This window comes from Zalophus californianus, chromosome 11 (genome assembly GCF_009762305.2).
Source record: "Zalophus californianus isolate mZalCal1 chromosome 11, mZalCal1.pri.v2, whole genome shotgun sequence".
NCBI classification, from domain to species: domain Eukaryota; kingdom Metazoa; phylum Chordata; class Mammalia; order Carnivora; family Otariidae; genus Zalophus; species Zalophus californianus.
This window is the reverse complement of record NC_045605.1, coordinates 106,835,931-106,856,541: the sequence shown is the minus strand read 5'-3', so window position 1 is coordinate 106,856,541 and position 20,611 is coordinate 106,835,931. Positions and strand designations below refer to the sequence as shown.

General features: G+C 58.4%; 2 protein-coding genes across 25 annotated transcripts in view; one reads left to right on the top strand and one right to left on the bottom strand.

Annotated features, from left to right (window-relative positions):
• LOC113913790 (protein Ycf2-like) overlaps positions 1-15,033 on the top strand; it is a 39,238-nt gene extending 24,205 nt beyond the window's left edge. For 3 of the 21 annotated variants that reach the window (XM_027578038.2, XM_027578027.2, XM_027578016.2), the window contains 8 exons: positions 799-964; positions 2,061-2,294; positions 4,423-4,582; positions 5,972-6,065; positions 7,591-7,652; positions 11,810-11,947; positions 12,400-12,696; positions 14,682-15,033. The gene's annotated coding sequence lies outside the window, so the exon portion shown is untranslated. Of the gene's footprint in view, positions 1-798; positions 965-2,060; positions 2,295-4,422; positions 4,583-4,954; positions 5,050-5,971; positions 6,066-7,590; positions 7,773-9,115; positions 9,312-11,809; positions 11,948-12,385; positions 12,697-14,681 lie in introns of all 21 variants that reach the window. The other 18 variants (XM_027578018.2, XM_027578017.2, XM_027578021.2 and 15 more) reach the window with 16 other exon arrangements.
• Positions 5,266-17,384, bottom strand: OVOL1 (ovo like transcriptional repressor 1). 4 transcript variants are annotated; one of them, XM_027578041.2, is made up of 5 exons: positions 17,262-17,331; positions 16,693-16,831; positions 9,596-9,813; positions 7,532-7,721; positions 5,266-7,308 (listed from the first exon to the last, which is right to left on the bottom strand). In XM_027578041.2, exons 2-5 carry the CDS (start codon positions 16,790-16,792, stop codon positions 7,013-7,015), a joined length of 804 nt encoding a protein of 267 aa, XP_027433842.1. In that variant the 5' UTR covers positions 16,793-16,831; positions 17,262-17,331; the 3' UTR covers positions 5,266-7,012. The 4 variants fall into 4 exon arrangements, with proteins under 4 accessions (XP_027433842.1, XP_027433841.1, XP_027433843.1 ...); XM_027578040.1 differs by lacking the exons at positions 16,693-16,831; positions 17,262-17,331 and adding an exon at positions 15,070-15,454 and having other exon boundaries at positions 5,266-6,086; positions 7,073-7,308; XM_027578042.2 differs by lacking the exon at positions 16,693-16,831 and having other exon boundaries at positions 17,262-17,384.
• Between the last annotated feature and the right edge of the window lie 3,227 nt (positions 17,385-20,611).

Genomic DNA, 20,611 nt, shown 5'->3' with positions numbered 1-20,611 from the left:
ACTACCACTGGCAGGTTTGTTTGTGCCTCTGGCAGAAGGGACACAAGTCCTACCAGTTCTCCTGGTGTCCTTCAGCAACTCACCCTGGGCCAGGGAGGAGGCAGTGCCCAGGCCTGTTACCTGGAGTCCCGCCCCCCCCACCAGAGGCGGGGAGGCCAGAGGGGGCTGGGCAGGAGCCAGCTGGACAGGACAAGCCGAGGTGGTGAGGACAGGATCAGTGCCTTCCCCGCCAAGATCACCACCTTGGAAAACTGGGACTGTAGGGGAGGAGGTCAGGGTACACGTGGGGGTATGTTGGGAGTTCACTTCGGAGCTCCTGTAGGTTTGGAGCGCCCTGACCCGCTCTCACTTCCCTAAGTGTCTCCCCTCCGGCCCTTTCTCCGGGTTTGGCATATTTGCAAGATGGCCGTGGCTGTGACTTTTTTATTTTTTTTTTATTATTTTTTAAAGATTTTATTTATTTATTTGAGAGAGAGAAAGAATGAGAGATAGAAAGCACGAGAAGGAAGAGGGTCAGAGGGAGAAGCAGACTCCCTGCTGAGCAGGGAGCCCGATGCGGGACTCGATCCCGGGACTCCAGGATCATGACCTGAGCCGAAGGCAGTCGCTTAACCAGCTGAGCCACCCAGGCACCCCGTGGCTGTGACTTTAACAGGAACAAGACACCTGGCATTTCTGTGGTGGGGGTTAGGTTCTCACACTCTGGGTCCCTGTGGTCTCTGCAGAGGACTTTGGCTTTTTCCCTGCAGTCAGGCTGAGAACTCCCTCTTTTTCTATTTCCACATACTTTCTGGGAAGACAGTGCGATGCTCGACAGTGAGAGGCTGGGGGTTCCAGCCAGGTGCCAGGTGGCCGTGGTGACCTTGACAGCACGTGACCTCTTTAGGCTTCGCTTTCCTCGTCTGGACAGACAGCAACAGCGCCGACCTTGGGGCTGGTGCATAGTACACCAGATGGATGGGAGGTGGGTGCTCAACCATGTTGGGTTTTCTCCCTCCTTTCCTTTTCTCAACCCTACTGATGTGGGTGACACTGGGGAGCTTCAGAGATCTCTGAGGGTGGGGCCCTGGGCAGCCCGGCCCCTTTCCTGCTGTCCTCAGTGCTCACCCGCTCATGCACCTGTCCCACCCCCTGCAGGACTGGGCCACCTCCGTTTCCCCCAGCAGAAGGTGACCTCTGGAGCCCGGGCCCCATGCCTTATTCATCTTTGCAAAGCCAATGCGCCAGCACAGTGCTTGCTTGACACAGTAGGTTCTCAGGGTCCAGAGAACAAGTAAAGAACTGAAAGGAAAAGATCTCCCATTTCAAAATCATTGAGAATCGGAGAGACAGCAAAGAGCCCCAACTTGAGAGAGTCCAGCAAACCTCAGGCTGGAGCCTGGCCTCATCGCTCGCTATCCATGTGACCTTGAGCAAGATATTTAATCTCCCTGAGCCTCAATTTCTTTGTCTAAAAATAGAACAGTAATAGCTACCTCCTAGGGTCGTTGTGGGGATTAGTGATGATGTCAGAGGGAAGCGAAGCTGGATGCTGCCTGGCGCATAGTAGGAGCTCAGCGAGTGGAAGCGGTGATTAGCTGCCATTACAGGACTGCTGACGTGTCCTCCTGAGGCAAACGCTCGTTCCAGGAGTTCTGGGGTTAGCAGTGAGTGACACCGGTGTCCCAGGGGACTCTCTGGGTCCTTCTGCTCTCAGGAATGAGATGGCTACTGCTGATGCCAATGGGCCGTGTGGCCTGGCAGCCGGACATAGAGCGGCCCACCCTGTGGCACTCACTTGCCCGGGTTCCTTCTCCGTGGGGGTGGGGATAGCAGCCCCTTGAGCCTGAAGTCGGAGGAGAAGTCTAAGGGCCGGTGGGGCCCCCGGTTGCAATCGAGGCAAGTTACACAGGGTAGCTGGCTGTCCGCCCCTCTCCTCCCAGCGCCTTGTGAGACACCTGATTTGTGTTGTACTCTACTCTGAAAGATTCATTAGGGCAGAAGTCCTCACCCAGTTTATGTGGAGAGAATAGGGAGGAACAGAGGAAATCAGTCACTTGATACCCAGCTCTTACATTCAGGAAACAGAACTTGGAAGATCTAACTCGCAACGCACCGCCCCGTCCCAGGACCAGAATCCGCATGTCTGACGACCGCCCCTCCAGCGCTGGCCCCGCGGCGGCGCCTGGCCTGAGCCCCACGGGCCGGCGAGCCTGCCACCCAGGGGGAGAGCTGCCCGGCAAGAGGAGCAATCTCAGACGGAGCCTCGAGAGGAGTTGACTGATTGGCTACAGGAACCAGAGTAAAACTGGGAGGTGCGAGGCTGGGTGATGGGGGGTGCAATGTCAAAACAGACTCTAGAAACCCGGGAAGGGGGCTGGCGTGAGGAATGGAGGAGGGCACGCTGGTCTTGGACACGAAGAAGGTGGGACACCCTGGGTCAGGTGGCTGCCATCTCCTGAGGGAGGGGCCTGGTTCTGGGCGGCCCTCGGGGATGGGCCAGGACCAGAGGCAGTGAGAAGAGGTCTCCGTCGCCTCCAGCCCAGCGCACGACACAGGCCCCCCAGCTGCTCTCTTCCCAGGGTTGTCTTTCCCATTCCATTCTGTTCACTAGCATTTCACCCTGGCTCTGCCTTCTTGGGAATGGTAAACAGGCCGCGAAGTCATGACCACTGTACTTTGGCCTGGCCTTTTAGAATTTCGAGGGTAGAAAGAGTCTTGAAGATTGTTTTGTCCAGCCTTCAGTCCCATGACAGAGTCCTGTTAGAAATCACTAACGAATGGCTTCCAAGCCCCAGCGCTCGGGTGACAGTGCCCAGGGCTGCCCTCCTTCCCCCCCCCCACCCCATGCAGCAGCCCCCTGGAGAAGCCATGCTGGGGCTTGGAAGGCTTCCACTCCCTGCAGTGGGGGCTGCCCCCCCACTCCCCCTGCCGCCGTCTAATCCTCACCTCTCGGCCCAGGCTCTACAGCTGGAACCACCTGGGATAAGCCTTTCCCCCTGCTTCAAGCCAGCCACCGTGGCAGTTGGTCTTTGCCACTCACTGAGCAACTTCTCAGCCTCCGGCGTCTCCTCATCTCCACTCCAAGTTGTCAGTGAGCTTCTTCAAAGCTTTTATCAAGATGGGGGCCTAGAGACATAAAGTCTTTATATCAGAAAGGGACTTTCGAACTCAGGAACCCACCTCATTTATAGATGAGGAGACTGGGAGGTTAGGTCACTTGCGCAAGGCCACACAGACAGCACGAGACAGGGCTGGGCCTCAGACCCACTGACTGGGGACCCGCCCAGAGTGCAGGGCTGTTGACTCCACGCTCCTGATGTTGTCCGAGATCCCGCTGGCTTTTGGTGGGCGGGGGGCTAGTGTGTTGAATTTTGTGTCAGCTAAACCCCCTAAATTGTTTTACAACTTTATTTTCTTCTGGTTGTAAAAATAATATATGCTTATTGTAAAAAAAAATTAGAAAATACATAAAAATATAAGGTATAAACCTTCGTAGCGCTTCCTATTGTAAAGTGCTCCCACCCCACATTTGTTTGCTTTGTTTTTGGCTATAAAAATAGGACTCTGCTTTCATCCTCCGTAAGGCCATCTTGCTGGGCCCCAGCCAGCTCTCCTGTCAGAATCTTGTCTTATCAGCTCTGGCACCTGGGCGGGGTTCCAAAAATGCCTCTGGCGTGCTGAATGAACGAAGCAAGCGTCCAGATTGCTGATGGAAATAGTGAGACCCTCTGCCCACACCTCTTCCCTTCTGGGCTTGATCCCGTTCCACCCCCAACTTCCTAGGTTCTATTCAGATGCCCTGTTTTCCCAGCCTAGCTGGGGCTCCACGTCTTTCAAGAAGTCTTTACTCTTTCAGATGCAAAAGACTCCTTCAGCATTTGTAGTCTGGCGACACACGTGTGCCCTTGGTTGTATGTTGACCCCCATTCCTCTCTTTTCCCTGCCTGGCTGGGGCCCATTTCCCAGTCAGCAGAGGCCCCGTACTTTTCCTTTTTCTCTCATGGCACCCATGCTACAGTGTCTGCGGGTTATTACGGTCCCTTGAAATGGGGCTGTCTGACCTGATGCTGCTAGGGAAGGGCTCCTCGGAGAGGTGTCCTACACTGGAGTTCTTCTAAGGAGTGGGAGAGAAAGTAGAAGCTCACCGGGAGTCCCGGGGAACATTCCCCACCCCCACCCCTAGCTTCCTAGAGGCTTATCCCCGGCTCCTCCTAAAGTTGACGCAGCAGTTAATCATCTGGGTTCCCAACAATGGGTTCTGCTCATCTTGGGACAGGTAAAAATGGGATTTGGTTGGTCTTTCACACTGGGAGGCTTCTCGAGATAAAAATCCTCTGGCTACTTAAAGAGACATAGGGAGGGTTAGGGGCCCCGGCCAATCCTCTGGGCTTCTCACGGGAAGCCTTACCTGCAGACCTGTGTTTTCCTTTCTCTTCACAGCACCAGGGCATGAACCCTTTTCACACCTCCTGGAACATCACATCTAAGGCCCAAGCCTGGGAGCCACCCCCGCCCCTTGGTGTCCATCTAGCAGGGGGGACATGATGGAAGAACATGGAACTGGGTCCCCAGAGTGATAGGTCTCTGCAAGGGATCCTAGGTAGGTGATGGGAAAGGCCAGTTAGTCTGTAAGTCCCCGTCTGGTTTGAATTGCCCGGAGGGGCAGTGCACACTGTGTGCTGGGCTCTGTAGAAGCAGGGTGCATGGTGCTTCGAGCACAGCCCCTGCCAGGCAGTCTGGTTGGCACCCCAGCTCCACCTTAGTCGGTCAGGAGACTCTGGCCCACTACCCAACTTCTCTCTGCCCGCGGTGATGGCAGTGAGCTAATGTGGGTGAAACACAAGTGTGCCCGGCACCGAACGTGGGCTATGCAAATGTGGCCAGCCCTATAGCTAGGTGCCTGACCCGGAAGTGATATGACCTTTGTGCCCTGTCACTTGGGATCACCGTCTTCCTTCTGCGGTCCTGGCAGGTGCTAGGAAGAGAAGCGGAAACTGGGAAACTGGACCCCGAGCGACCACACTGGCCTGGTGGAGGGCCCCGTCAGGATGCGGGAGTGCCGGGCAGGTGAAGCAAGCGACCCAGGGGTCGGTTGGCAGGCACTCAGTGCCGCGCGACCACGGGCAGGCCGCTCCGGCTGTGCAGGCCACATTCTTGGCTTGACTGGAGGCTCAGTGGTAACCGTAAAAGGGGAAAGCTTTGACTAGAATGCAACCACTGTTTTGATTGATTTCCCTGCAGGTGGAAAGAGAGGTCTATAAGACAAAAAAGCAGAAACGCAGAAAACGACAATTCTTTGATTTTAATAGTTGGGGGGAAAGTTATAAAATAAAACAGGCAACACAGAGCATTAGGACTCCCTCCAATTGCAATAACACAGGGATACAGAAATGTAAACGAAACAGAGCTTCCAGATAAGGTTTATACTATATAACTTCCAGAATACAGCAGCTCCCAGACACTCTAAAGTAAAATAAAACAGGAGTCTTCCAGAACAATCTATACACAGTCAGAAGGTGGCCCAAGAAAGCGCCTTCCCCGCGGTCTGGGGCTGGTTCTGCTCAGGGGCTCGGCTTCGCTGCGCCACCCAGCCCACTGCATTCTTTGGACCTCTTTCGAGTTTGCCTTCTCATTCTTTGGCAGGCTGGCTCCAACCCTGCCCCTCTCTCCCTTTTGACCCACACCCTTTTTCCTGTTTTTAGCAGGAAACACAGCCACACCAATGGAGCCTGGTGGCCGATTTCCTCCGATGGAGCCAACCAGCCCCGGGATGGCTCGCTCCTTACATGCTCACAACCCAGCCTAGTCGTGTGAAAGAGTCAGAAAATAGGCTACAAATAGAACTTGCTAGCCCTCCAATACTGCCCTCCTGAGAGGCCTCTGATGGGTCTGGTTATTATTCTGTCCCAATTTTTTGCTGCTGCCCTAGGGTTTTGCACTCAACCAGAGAAAGGGCAGGGCTTGCAGTCTGGTCCCATTCTCTTCTCAGTCTCGACGGTGGACTCTGGGTGCACCAAAGACTCATCACCCCACCGGCCTTTCTCCTACAGCCGCAGCTGGACAAACTCTTGGTCTCCACACTGGTGAGTTGTTCCACAAAAGGTCTGTTATTGGGAGGCAAGCAGGCTCTCAGTAACCCCCAGGCATGCCCTGAAAGGATTTGGGAGGGAGGCAGAGTCCCCGGGGGTGGGGGGAGGGGAGGAGCCAGTGCAGCCCAAGCTACCCCAGCAGACCGGCAGCCCCCAGGCAGGGCTGGAGGAAGGTGTTAGGTGCAAGGGGTGGGGGTGGCTGAGGGCAGCACCCCCAGAGCCAAGGCACAGAGGAGGTATGAAATGTCCAGGATAAATAGAACTGCATAGAGAGGGAACAAAGCCAGCTCCATCCTCTCTTAAAAATAGCCGCCATCGGCTATTTTATATATATATTAATATATCTGTACATGTGTCATCTTTAAAAAAAGGAAATAAAACTTCCTTGGCACCTTGTCGTCGATTTCCTAAAAATGAGGTGATGTGTGGAAAGGCCTCCTGTGTGAGCACACGGGTCCACGGCTGAGCACGTGTATGCATCTCCCTGTGGGAAGGGCCGAGCCCCCCACGGCCCTGAGCGCTGGATGCACTGCGGGGCAGGTGGGCACCAGCTCCCCCAGCAGCACCTTGGGTTTGCCCGGCTGCTCTCTGCCCATGCTCTTTCCTCTGCTGTCCACGGTGGACCGGCGGTCCCCGCCCCTGTGCTCCAGAGGAGGAAGGCCGCCGAGCATCCTCAGGTCCCTCCTCTGGGAAGGAAGTCCTCTCTCTAAAGGTGGGCCTCACCCATGTCGGCCCGGGGCTCGGAGCGGCCTCTGCCCATCAGACAAAAAAACGCAAACGTGAGCAGAGCTCAGTGCAGGGCCTCAGTGCAGCCGGCACATGTGCCCGGGGCGGGGGGAGTGGGTGGGGGCCTCCAGGCCTGGTCCCCGTGGCCTGCGAGAGGCAGCGGGAGGGTGGACTGGCCGGGCAGTGGGCAGGCGACCCAGGCCGGGCGGTGCCACTCAGAGGTGGTGGTTGCTCTGTAGCAGGGAGGTGACAGTATTCTGCAGGGCCACAGCCACCTTCTTGGAGGTCTTGCGCAGCAGCGGGCTGTCGGGGTGGTGTTCCTTCAGGTGCAGGACATGGCCCTCCTGGCTCTCAGACGTGCAGCCACACTCCTCACACACGTACAGCTTGGCCCGCCGCTCCTTGTACGCGTACTTCTGCTGCACGCCGTGGATCTTCTTGAGATGAGACTCCAGAGAGCAGCGCTGTGTGAAGGCCTTGTCACACAGGCTGCATTTGTAGGGCCGCACGCCTGCAGGGAGGAGAGCGCGGGGTGTCAGGGAGCAACAGGAGCCCCATGAGCAGCTCCCCCACCACAGCGAGGCCAGGCCACCTGACTCTGGGGGAGAGGAACCAAGGAGGCCTGTCCCGTCTCCAGCTCCCTGAGGGACCAAACCGATTAGCCGAGGGGGGCTTCTGCCCCACCGGGTAGGGGCTGGAGGAGCTCACTGCCTCCCCCAAGGGGCTCCTCTTACCAGTGTGGGTGCGGACATGTCTCTTCAGGTCAAATGTGTCATTGAAGCCCTTCCCACAGTAGGTGCAGAGGTGCCTCTTGACGTCGTTGTGACACTTCATGTGGCGGTTCAGCATGCGCTGGTAGGTGAAGGCCTTCTGGCAGATATGGCAAGTGAAGAGGTCTCCACTGGGACTGTCCCCGAGGGTCACCTGTGGGCGAGGATGGTGTCTGTGCCAGCCGTCCAGGAGCAGGGGCTGCAGGTGGGCATGCTGGGAGGATGCAAACACGGGCCCCCAGCCGCCCCCAGAAAGCCGAGCTCGCCCTCCAGAGGCCGCACCTCCGCGCCCCTGGCTCACAGATCAGCGCTGGTGGGGCTGGAAGGAACCTTTGGGTCGGTGGTCAGGCCTGCTGTTGGGTTCCCGAATCCCCTGCCACCCACCCCTTTACACCTCTAGAAATAGGCAATGAACTACCTGTAGAAACAGCTGAGGTCACCATCACCTGTTAGGAAGGCCTCCCTTCCAGGGGCTCAAAGCTGCTGCCCTGCACCTGGGCCTCTGTCGGCCTTCTCTGAGGGACGACAGGGGCACGACCAGGGTATGGCTGCTGTCACGGCCATGGCCCCCCGAGGCCACTGCTCGGAGCCCGGAGCCCAGCCCCTTGCTTTTGCTGGAGCCAGGCCTGATGCAGAATGAGGGGAGGCCCCCTGCCATCCTCACAACCCTCTTGCTTATAAACCTGCCTCATTTCTTTTGTAACTACGGAAAGGCTCAAATCTTTTCAGATGTGGAGATGAGTACCATGAGTAGGGTGACTGTCATTTAGGGCCAGTCTTGTTTTATCTTCACCTCCCAACCTCCCCCTGGCCCTGGATCATTTGGAAGCAAATCCTGGCCAGGCCCTGCCCCTCGGGAAGGATGCTGCTCCGAGTGACGGCAGTACCTTTCCGGCCCTGTGGCCGGCACAGACAGACATGGTCTCGATCCTCCACGGCCACTAATGTCCAGAGGCTGCTTGTGCTGCGGGTGGCCCTGTTGCCGCCACCTCCTCCTGGCACCCCATCACATCACACTCCTCCTCTACTGCTTCTGGCCCCAGGGAAAGGCCCCTTGTCGCAGGCTAGTCAAGACCTTTTGGGTCAGGACCCACTCCTCGGGCGCATCTGCCATCCCGTGCCCTCTGGCCTCTCTCCACGCCCTCCCTACCGACCAGGGTCCAAGGGATGAGAGGAAGGCCCACAGGGGCTCGGGGCCACTGTGCTGGTTCCCTGGTCAACCGACCAGCACGTGTCTGGGTGGTTCCCCTCTAGTTACAACACACGCTTGGCCTACACAGGAAAGAGGGGAAGGAAGGGCATTCTGCTGCCAGCTTTCTTCAGTGCTTTGGCACACAGAATAGAGCTACAAAGAATCCTTCCACTAGATCGGTGCTGGCAGGTGCTCCCAGATCCTAGACCTTTCAGGAATGCAGGCCCGGCCAGGGACAGCCTTGCTGTCTGCGCACTCCTCGAAAGCAGGAGCATCTCTGTTGCCCCACGCCCTCCTTACTATTCCCACTGCTGAGGCCGAGCACAGAGGGCTGCTCCCCCCCGACCTTGCCCTAGATGCAAGGCCTCAGATGCCGACGGGGCCGGAAGCGGCACACTCGCGTGAGGTGAAGACCACCGGGCACGTGCCTCAAGGGACAGCTAACCACCAAGTGGACTCCAGAGCTCACTCTGGACGCGGCATGGAGGGGAAGCCAGCAGAAGGGGTTGAGCCGGGCTCATGTCTCCCGCTTTTCCTAGGACTAGCAAAGAGGTACCTCCCCTTAAGGACAAAAACAAACCGAAATAACTCCTGGAATGGACTCCAAAGGGTGAATGAAATGTCTCTAGAACCCTGCCGCTTCTTCCCAACACATGACATTGCTGCTTTAGACCCGCTTCTCTTCTTCCCCCACCCCCCATGCCCTTTCTCGGCAGAAGCCTGGACCCAGATCCAAGGCCAGCCTCTGTCTGGGTCTCATCGTACCCGGTCTTGTGGGCTGGACACAGATCTATAGACATGCTCCTGATCCTCAGTGACAGTGTGAGGGGCAGTACCTTCATCTTGGTGCGCAGGAAGCCGTGGTCTCTGCTCTGGGGGTCTGCCAAACGACTCATGTCTTCGGAGGGCAGCTGGGCTACCACGCAGGGTCCAGGGGCCACACTATAGCTGGAGTCCCGAAGGCTCATGTCCAAAACCAGGGGGCAAGATGGGGGTTCAGCCACTGACGGCTCTGGTTCCCGGTAGGGCTGTGGCGGGCAGAAGCCCAGACTGACTGCAGAGAGAAGAACAGCCAGCTGATGGGTTTGGTGGGGAGAACAGGATTCATTGGGGTCTCAGGACAGTTGCCTGGCAGTGGGCTGGCTGGGCCTGGGAGCCTCCGCCTGCCCCTTGCAGGTACATGGCAGAGCAAGCTGCCCCCAGCCCATACATGGTACCCCTCCCTCCTGCCCCATTAAGGTAATTACAGGGGACGCCCGCCAAGCACCACAGCCCACAGGCCTGCCCGCTGAGTAATTTGTGTCTTAGCGGAACTGGGAGGACCGAACCTGCCCTGCCAATTATCCCTCCCGAGTTGTCTGCCTGCCCCACCTGGGCCAGTCCCTCTGGATTCCAGGTCTCATCCATGCTCCTGCGTGGACAAGGGGCACCACCAGAGGCCCTGGGCCCAGGGATTCATCCCTGGCCCTGACGCCCCCCCCCCCCCCCCCAGTGGCCTGGGCCACTCTGGGCTGCTTCTTCAGGCCAATTTAGCTGCTGGCCTTGGGGGGACCGGGTGGTCCTCCAGGCTGGCTGGTGTCTGCTGTTGCAGCTCCTCAGGGTTCTAGGCTCCCCACTCCCACTGGCCAAGCTTGGCAGGCAAACAGGCCAGGTGAGGTGGAGCAGGGAGGAGGTCAGGGAGCAGCAGGTGGATGCGGCCTAACAGTCTCCCGGGCGTCGTGCCCAGCTATTATGCAACCCGCCCCCACGGCAGGGACCGCTTGCTGCGGCACAGTGAGGGCTGGGCTCCCAACCTCCGCCCTCCAAGGCACCGATACCTGGCAGCCCTTTGCAGCGGCCACTCCCCACGACACACACCTCACACTAAACCCCGTTGCGGAGCAGAGAAGAGGAAGAGTTGTCTGAGTGACAGTGACACGGAGGGGACGGGTCTCAAAGCTGAGCAAAGCGGAGCAAACTAGCTAATGTTTTAATTTATCAGTAGTTTTCTTCCCCAAAAGGCTAAACTCTATACAGTGGACCCTTTAACAAGGCAGGGGTTAGGGGTGCTGACCCCCCACTCCCACAGTCAAAAATCCAAATATAACTTTTGGCTCTGCCAAAACTTGACTGCCCAGAGCCTCCTGTTGCCTGGAAGCTTACCAAGAACAGAAACAGTCGAGTAACACGTATTTTGTACATTCTGTGTATTATAACAATTAAGTAAGCTAGAGGAAAAAAACGTTATGAAGAAAATCCTAAGAAAGAAAAAATACATTTACAGCACTGTGCTGTATTTATGGGAAGAACCACGTGTCTGAGTGGCCCGGTGCCCAGCTCAAACCCATCCTGTTGGGCAAGGGTCCGCTGTACTTAAACCCCATAAGCTACGAGCATTTTCCAAGCTTCAAAAGGAAGAATCAAGAGGGGCAGGGGAAGGGAAGGATGAGTTGCTTCCGGGAGACAGAGCTGGGAGGCCGAGTAAAGGTCTCGGACCCGCGGACAAGGCCCAGTGCACCCCTTGCCCCACGGCTGCTGAGACACAGAGGCTGGGGACCCAGGGAGGGGCGGCCCCAGGGCAGGGGGGCCAGAGGCAGAAGACAGGGAAGGCCGAGGACTACTGATGGAGGAAGGGTGAATATGAAAGCACTGAAGAAGTTTCGGGAGAGGCCCTGGCTCTCGCCCCCTCAAAACACAACAAAGGTCTGACGAGGGAAGAATGCGCCTGCCTGCCGCCCAGAACCCGTTCTGCTGGCACTGGCGTCCGTCTGTCCGGGGGACTTTAATGAGCCACCTCATTCCCGGAGTTGATTCACCAGTGCCTGGCCCCGGCCCGGCCTCTGAGCTGGCGTGGCGCCTCTTTCTGAAGCCTGGGAGGCTGGCCGGCGGGCCCAAGCTCTCGGGGTCCCTGCGGCCTCCCCACAGGGATGGCCGTCTGTGCACGCCGGCCGGGGACTGGGAGGGGGCAGGGGTGTGTCAGAGTGCTGGCAGCTTCTCGTGCCGCTTTACCAGCTACTGGAGGGAGCTCTTGGCCAAGAATTCAGAGCTGAATGACAATTTCCATTTCTCAGTCCAGGTAGAGACAAACAGAACGGAAACCTCTTCCCTCTTCTGTCTTTCCGTATCGGATAGCGTGAGTGAAGCTCCTGGAAGCTGGAGCCCGGCCACATGGCCTGCGCAGGCAGCAGCTGAGGGAGGAGTGACAACAGGTGAGGGCTCACTGGTTTGTGCTCCGAATGAGCTGTCACTCTTGGCTCCCTTGCGCCCCTGAGGGGGTGGCGGTGTTCGGGGTGGGGGTGCTGCGGATCCACACCAGCCGGGGAGATGGGGGGGGACCCCAACTTCCTGGGCCTGCCTCTCCCATTCCGCAGCAACCGCGCCGAGCTGGTGCTGAGGAGCAGAGGACAGGGAGGAAGCCAGGGGCAGGGGACCCTGTGGGTGGAGATGTTTGCCTCATGCCATCCACCCCGCCAAACCTGTCTTCCCGCCACCCCCGTGAGCCTGGCCCTGCTGCTGCTGCACGCACACGGAATGCTCATCGGCGTGCCGCTCCTGGCACTGGGTGGCACTGGGTGTCACAGGGTGGCAGGAGGCAGGAAGCAGAACTGGTTGGGCCCTGCCTCTGCTGCTCTATGTCCCCTAATTAGATGTTTCCGGCAAGGCGGTGGCTGCAGCTACGCATCGCCCGCCCACAGCTGTGGAGCCCAGCAAGGCCAGACCAGCCGGCCCTCTCCCTACTCCCTCGGGCCTTCGCCGGTTCCCCTGCGGTCGGCCCAGCTCACCTCTGCTGGATGACGCCGAGGTCACGGGCAGCTTTCCACCCAAGGACCGGCTCCCCCCTTCTGGCCCCCAGCAAGTCCCCTGTCTCGCAGACTGCAAGCTGGCCAAATACCGGACAGAAGGCCAGGTCCTACCCCTCGCCGGGCCTCGGGTCAGGGCCGCTCTCTAGGGCGAGCAGGTGAGGCACACGTGAGGACGCCTAACCTCTGACCACATGGGGGCGGGGGCTGACCTGGGGGGGTTGGGGGGGGTGACTCAGCGCTGAATGGGGAGTGACAGTGTATCAGCAAGACCCACGCTGGTGTGAGGTGGCCTTGCCCCCTCATCAGGAAAGGCAGGGGTCCCCTGTGTCCATCTCCCCCAGCCCCCACAGGTCAGCTAGCAGTGCCCGAAAGGTGGCGAGTGTCAGCCAACTGGCAGAGGTGGGCAGCCCTGGAAACAATGGGCCCGTTCCTCAGCCTACTGCTTCCCTTCTGTGAATGCCAAGTTTCTCTCGCCGGCAATATCTTTCTCCCCTTTCCCAACTGCCTTTTGTACTGTGTCCATAACGAAGTCAACACCGGGCACCTCAGCCCGCGCGCCAGGGTGGGCAGCCCTGACCAGCCGTGGACTGTGCCTCCATTTGCCTCCTCCCCACCTCTTTCCGGCCAGCACAGGGCTGGGCACCCCGTGGGACTGTGAACTTGTTGAAAGTGGACATCAACAGTGGCCACCCTTCGCTCTAGTCTTCCCTGTGCCCAGAGGACTTGCCCTCACCTGCTCTCTTTCTGGGACAAATGGTGTGGCAGGAGTGTGTCTTGGGTCACCGCAGCCTGGAGCAAACGGCTTGGCAGCTTATGGGACAGCGCCCCACGGGACAGGCCCGAGCCCCATCCAGGCCACTGCGCAGGCCCAAGCTGCCTTCCTGTCCCCATCCACAGCAGACACGTCCTTCCCTGCCAGCACTTCCCAGGAGTTAGAGGAGGACCCTCACTGGGGGCCTGATCTCCCCCAGCGCCCTCTCCCTCCCACCCACACACATGTACTCTGGGGCGCAAAGCGGACTTGAGAAGCCTGTCCGCCTCGGCCTAGACACGGAGGGGCCCAGACCCCTGCACTGCCCAGCGAGAGCTGGGCTGAGCAACTCCGGTCCCGCACACCTCGGCCTGGCTGCCTCCCGGGGGTGGGCATGTTGGTGAACTGGGAGGACAGATTGCAGAGGCCCCAATGCCAGAAAGGGGGTGCCTGGGGGCCTGGAAGAGGCCCTGCGATGCCCACATCTGGGAGCATGTCATTTCGGCTTCCAGGCTGCTAGCAGGCTCATCTACCCTCAAGTACCTTCCTGGCTTTTCATTGTGACTCAGCAAGCGCTTGGAGTATGGGGCTTCATCCCTGTTTCTCCGGCTTCCCCTTTAGCCCAAGAGATGGAATTTAGCCCTTGGGTACAGGCGCTTAGGTTCCTCCTCAAGAAGCCAGCATTACTCCCTGCACACTAATATTGATATAACAAAGAAGAAATGCCCTGGGAGATGAGTGGCGGGGAGTGAAGGGCTTAGGCCAGGCTCTTGGGCCCAAATAGGTAGCCTGCAATCTCCTTTCCGCCGTGAGCTTTCAGCCCCCTGTGCCCACCTCTGGGCTTTTCCCTTGGCTTTGGAAGGGGAATGAGGCCAGAAAAAGGTTCTGCCCTGGGGGTGGGAACTTCTAGAATCGTGCCTCAGGGAGAGAAGCTAGAGTGCTGGTCAGACTGGCGCCCTGAGCCTTCAGTCAGTAAAAGCGTCTCTTTCCAGGGGCTCTCTGATGACTTAAGGGTCTCAGAGGGCCCCCGGCAGGAAGGTCAGACCTCAAACGCTTCCCTGCTCCCCAGCTCCCCCAGGGCCTCTCCCGGTGGGACTGGGGTCAATGCTTAGCTGGTCACAATGTGCTGAGTCTGTGAGGTGGGGTGAAGGAAACGTGCCCAGTCGGCTCCTGGGGTCATGGTCGGCTAGTGATGGAATGGCTCAGCCAGGGGACAAGCCACCACAAAACACACTCCCCACTCTCCAGCCATCTGAGGCACCCAAGCGTGGCCCGAGAACATTCCCTTTCTCATTTCCAAAACCTGTGGGAAAACTCTCCAGTGGGCCACATGGCTTTTAGAGGCTCAATTAAGTGCTTTGCCTTCTACCCTTTGCTTTACCCCAACAGGACTCTCCCTCCCCAGAATGATGAGGGCAAATTCTCACCTGTGCCCTCCAGGTTTTGACCCGGACCAACCATCTTGGCCGATCCTATAGAGTGAGAGGTCTGCACAGCTCCCCTCACCTGGACAGCACCAGCAGGCGGCACAGAGCACCCAGAAGCCCTTGCCTGTCACCTGATGGGACAGCCCCTGGGATGGAGGCCTCCCCCACCACTCCCACAACGGCCACCAGAACTGTGGTGGGAGAAATCACCAGGATGCAAGGAAGTCAATGATTTGAACAAACGGAATTTCTTTGTCCTTTGTAAAAGTCAACACATGATCTGTTACTGATTGGGATGTGAAATAAAACTAAAAATAACAGCACACCGAGTCTCAAAAGGCTCAGCTCACCTTTAACACAGTCCAAGTTCAGTTTATCAGATCCGAAGGAGCAGCTAAGCAGCAAGACAAACACAGGTGAGGGAGGAGGCAGGAGTGAAGAAGGGGCTCCGTTCCTCTCCTGACCCTTCTGGAGATGAAACACCAACCTGCCAACCCGCCAGGGAACTTGGTCACGCAGGAAACTATAAACAGAATCCTGGGCCCACACCCTAATCCACCTCAGGTGAGCTGCCAGCTCACCTGCCTTTTGGTCTGTTTCCCCTTGTTTTAAGGAAGCTGTAGAAGCAGCGCCTTGAGATAACCTGTGAAACATCCCAACAGCGTCACAGGCCATTGGATCCTGGCAGGTCAGGCCACAGAGATCTCACCACTACACCCACTGTCTCCACCAATTTATTCAGGAGAGAAACTGAGGCAAGAGCCCTTACAGGGCCCCTCACTGCCCTCATTTCACCACTTTCCTACAAGGCCTGGGGCGGTGCCAGAGAACCTGCAGATCAAGGGTCAAAGTCGGTTGGTTAATTACAACCTCTGCCCCCCCCCACCTCCCTTGGAGGCTCTGGGCAGGGTGTGCAGCGCAGCCCCCGCCCCACCCCCAAGTCGTGGGGAGGGGGAGTTCCGAAGGAAGCTGGCTTTCTCCTAAAGATTTTCTCGGGTTGTGGAGGACAGAAGGCACCAAAGTGTTCTCAGGGCTTCCAGAGGAAGATGCCACTGGAGAGTGAAATAACTCGGGTTATTCATTCAACGTTGATTCGGACGCTGTCAAGGCGTCCTCCCAAAACAAGCTGGGTGCACCAGCTGCCCCGGGGGCCTGGTCCCCTGGCTGTGGGCTGAGCTCCTGAAAAACACTTTCCACTCAACTATGTCCTCTGCAACCATGTCCTCTTCAAGGAGGCGCGTTTCTAACAGCGGTGAGACCTGATCCCACCTTGGTCCTCGGGACAAGCGGGGTGCAGCCGGGGCACCTTCCCCACGGTCTCCGCGCACTCCGCGGGGCGGCTGGTCGGGAACCCCTGGCGGCCTGACCCGCACCACGACCTTCTGGCCACCAGAGTGTGGGAAAGACGGACAGATCCATGAAGGCGGCTTAAACGAGTTTTCTCTTAACACTTTGCACAAATTGAGGCCGAAGCTCCAGCTCACTCCCTGTGCCGCCCCCCCGCCCAGGTGGCATCGCTCCGGTGCCCTCCTCCCGCCTCATAAAAGTCCCGGCTTTCTGGATTTACGACGTGAGAGTGGAGGGTCGCCTGAGCGGTGACACACCCCGTTGCCTCCCCTGCGCCGCGGCTCCGGCCAGTGGAGGGGAGGGCGGCACCGCGCGGGCCCGCACGCCACGGACCCGCCTGCCCCCTGCCCAGCCGCCGGGCTTGGGAACGGCTCTCGCCCCCTCCCGCCGGCCCCCGCCCCCACCCGGCACCGCCTCCTCGGCCTCCCCTCCCCCCGCGCCGCGGGCTAACGGGGCCGCGGCCGCTTAAACATTAAATCGGGCGCCCCGGCTGCGCCCGCCGCGGGACTCCGCATCGCTGCGCTCCGCACGCCAGCCGCCTGGACGGGCCGCCCCCCCCCCCCGGCCCCTCGGGCGCCGCAGGCTCGAAGGCGGAGGAGGTCTCGCGGCCGCGGACTTGGCCTCACCTGGCACGTAGATCTCTCCGCGCTCCTCGTCGGGGAGCTCGCTCCAGTTCCTCTTGCACGTGGAGACGCACGGCTTCTTCACCAGAAACGCGCGGGGCATTTTCGAACCCTCCTCGCCCGGCACCGTCCGCTTCCGTGACTAGAGCCGGGAGCCGTCCCACCGTTCCCGGGCCGAGCCGGAGGCGGGGGAGGGGAGGGGGCAGTTCAGGGAACGAGTCGCCCAAGTGCCCCCACGTTCGGCGGGGAGAACGTGCCTGGGACGGCGCGCGCCCGTTTCCAACTCCGCGGGGCCGTCGCCGCCCTCCCTCCGAACGGAGGCCCTTGCAGCCAGGTGCACCGGGCGGCGGGGGGAAGCGGCAGGTAAGCGTCTCCCGGCTCGACTGGCGTCCCCCGCGGCCGCTCGGGAAGTCTTAAAGTGCGAGCCGGACGGACGGGTTCACGCTTTATTGGCTCGCGGCGGTGTGTGTTGGTGGCTGGGGCGGGGTGGGGGGGGGTGATCTGAGCTAATTAGCTTGGAGCGTCCCGGGGAGCGACGGCGCATGCGTTGGGAAATAACGGTGACAACCCACCTATTTGTTACCTGTCGAACCGGTTTCCATTCCGCTGCCGGTGAGGTGGCCTCGCGGCCTGGGCGGGGTGGCCGGGCGGGGGTGGGGGGGGCCGGCGTGGGGCACCCAGCACCCGGCGGCTGCCCCGCTGGCCCGGCCGCCGCCCGCCCCGCCCGGGACCTCCCAGGCGGGAGCGCTAGCGTGCGCCAACGGAAGCTTCGGAGTTTCGGAGGGAGTCGAGGAGGGGAGGGGGCAACGTTATGTGCACCCGCGCTCGCACGCTCTGCGGGTGATGAAATGAAACTCGCCCAACGGGGCCCGGCCCGTCTCGGCGCGCCCCGGGCGCCTGGGGAGGCGCGAAGCCGTCGGGCGGGAACGGGCGGCCCCGCCCACACTTGTTGAACCGGGCCTGGGCCCAGGCGGCCCGGATCCCCAAGGCCTGGCTGAGCAATTCGTGGTTCAGCCCAGAGGTATTTGCTGGGCTCCGGCTCCGTGCGGGTAGGCACGCGAGGCCCCAGGAGCGCGTAGGCCAGTGGGCGTGCCTGCGGGGACGACGCGGCCACAGTACAAAGCGGAGAGTGCCGGCCGGAGAGCAGATAGCTCATCACTCTGCCCAGAGCCCGCTTTCTGGCCAGGGAAGTGTGGAAGGCTTCGTGGAGGATGGGGCGTTTAAACCTCCTCCGAGTCCACTGAGATTCGGAAGACCTCAGCGCCTTAGTCATTGGGGCTTACGCTCCCGCAAACACCCTCATCCTGGGCCCAAAGGGCCAGATTTCAGGTGCAGCGAGGCCGAGGCCCCCTGAAGAAGTCAGGCCCAACGTACTTTGCCTGGTGGCGGCCACTGCAAGGCAGAGGGCTCTTGTCTGCTTCCCTCCACCACCCCCCGTCGTAGGCCACCCTCCGCTGAGGTTCAGCCTGGGACACACACCCTCCCCCTCCCCCCCAACCATTCAACAAGCTCTGCCCAGCCCCCAGATTTAGCTGAAGGGAGGCCCACCCTCGGAGCGCTTGTCGCCTTCCAAGTTACTGTGACACTTTGGCGCCAGGCTGCAGCTGGGCTTCTCTTACCAGCCGGCCTACTGAGGTCAGGAATGGGACCCCTTCCTCTCTTTAGCTCTCCTTCTACCCCCATATAAAATAAACATTTCAGGATCTCTACCACACATACACCTTTCCCACGTGTTAAATGTTTGCTGGAACAGATTAAGAAGAAATGAGTCTGATGAATGAATTCACACAATTCAAAAGTCAGGAGTCAAAGGGGAACAGAAGGCTGGTGGCGGGCTTCGGGGCAGGCCCTCTACATCCCCCCACAGGTGGTCCAGGAGCACCCCGAAGGTGGGTGGGGGGAGTGTGCACTTCAGGGGCAGATGGGCCTCCTCCCTCCCTCCCTCCTTGGGCCTATGAGTTTGGCCAAGGGGCTTTCCTTTCCAGCCTGTTTCCTAGTCTATCACCTGAGAATCCTGTCACCTACCTCCTGGGGTCACTGTGGGTTCCCGCAGCTCAGAGCTGTTTGCCCCTTCCTCTCCCAGGGCTCTGCCTTCTTGCACCCAAACGTAGTTTGTCAGCCCTCCCTTTTTATTTGCACCCTTTGGTTCAACTGGCATGAAGTGAGCACCTACTATGCACTTACCTTTTGAATAAATCCTGGAGAAACAACATTGACCAACACAGTCTGTCTAGGAGGTAAATTTAGTTAATTAATTCAACAGATATTTATTGAGCGTTTCTGCTGTGCCAGACCCTGCCAGGGGCTTGTTACACAGTAGGTGCTTAGTGGAAACTAAGTCTTCACAGATGACCTTGGACACAAGAAGCACAGGCTTTCTCATGGGTGGGGGGGGGTTAATAAGGAACAACTCACACATCTCCACTTGTAGTAAGAATGTTACACAGTGTCCAGAGGAAGGGGATAGTCACCCACGCTGTCCCCTCCTATGTCTCTAGTATCTACAGCTGTACCTGGCACATAGTGGATTATCGATAAATATTTGTTGCATGAATGAATCTCTCTTTTTCTTGACTCATGTGACCCATTCAGCCTTTCATGTTCCAACTTTGGGTAGAGGCATGGACACAGAGCAAATTTATTATAAGGAAAGCAATAGGGCAGGTTCAGTGATAAAAGGCAACTGACATGGGTTGTCAGGGAAAGAGAGGAGCGGTGGGGACGGTGCAGAATGTGCCTATCTAAAAGGGCAGTGACAATCATGTCATCTGAGCATAGAAACCCAATGTGGCCACGTCTGTCCATTTTTGAAAAGAAGCCAAAAACCCAGATTTGTATGTGAAATCTACCAATTTTTAAAAGTTCGCTCAAAAAAACTTTTTTTTAAGATTTTATTTATTTGACAGAGACACAACGAGAGGGAACACAAGCCGGGGGAGTGGGAGAGGGAGAAGCGGGCTTCCTGCTGAGCAGGGAGCCTGATGTGGGGCTCGATCCCAGGACCCTGGGGTCGTGACCTGAGCCGAAGGCAGACACTTAACAACTGAGCCACCCAGGCGCCCCCCCACCAAATTTTTTTTTTTATTTAAATGTGTAACGAGTCAAACAAAATACCACTGAGGGTCAGATTTGACCCACAGGCTGCTGATGTGTGGTCTGTGGTTCATGAGCAGCCCTGGAACGAGACAATGTGCGTGAACTTGGATAAACACCAGGCTCCGTGAGGGCAGGCACCTTCTGCTCCGTTCACACGGTGTCAGATATCATTCATTCATTCCTTAATTCAGTCAACAAATATCGAACACCTATCATTTGCTTGGTACTGATGATTCTGTGATGCAAGGCAGACAGAGAAAGAAGGAAACTTTTAGTGTGATGCATGACTTCAGTGATGGGATAATGATTTATCATTAAATCTGAGATCTGAACAAGAGGTAGGGGCCAGCTGTATGAGCAGGCGAGAGCCAGATCCACAGCAGGAACAGCTGGTGCCCCAGATTGGGAGTGAGCCTAGTGTATGTGAGATGAACCAAAAGACGAGGTGGCATTAGGAGGGGATGGGAGGGTGTGGGAATTGAGGTTGAAGAGGCAGGTGTGCCATGTCACGTGAGGCTCAGTGTGGTGGGAAGCTATGGTAGAACGGAGTAGTAGAGAGACCAGTAAGGAGACTACTGCAATTGTCTGAGCAGGAGGTGATGGTGGCCTGGGCCATCTGCAAACGGAGCCGTGAGCTCTGATTCTGGCTGTTCTGAGTAGACCTCTCTTGTTGGTATAGTGTTGGGACAAGGGTGTGAAGCAAAGCAGAACTCCAGCGAGCAAGCAAGGACCGTGCTCCCCAAAGAGTGGTGGCTGGCTCCCGCCTTTGGTGCTGGGCTCCCAGCCTGAGCAGCCCGGGGAGAGCTGGGGCAGGAGTTAGATGGAG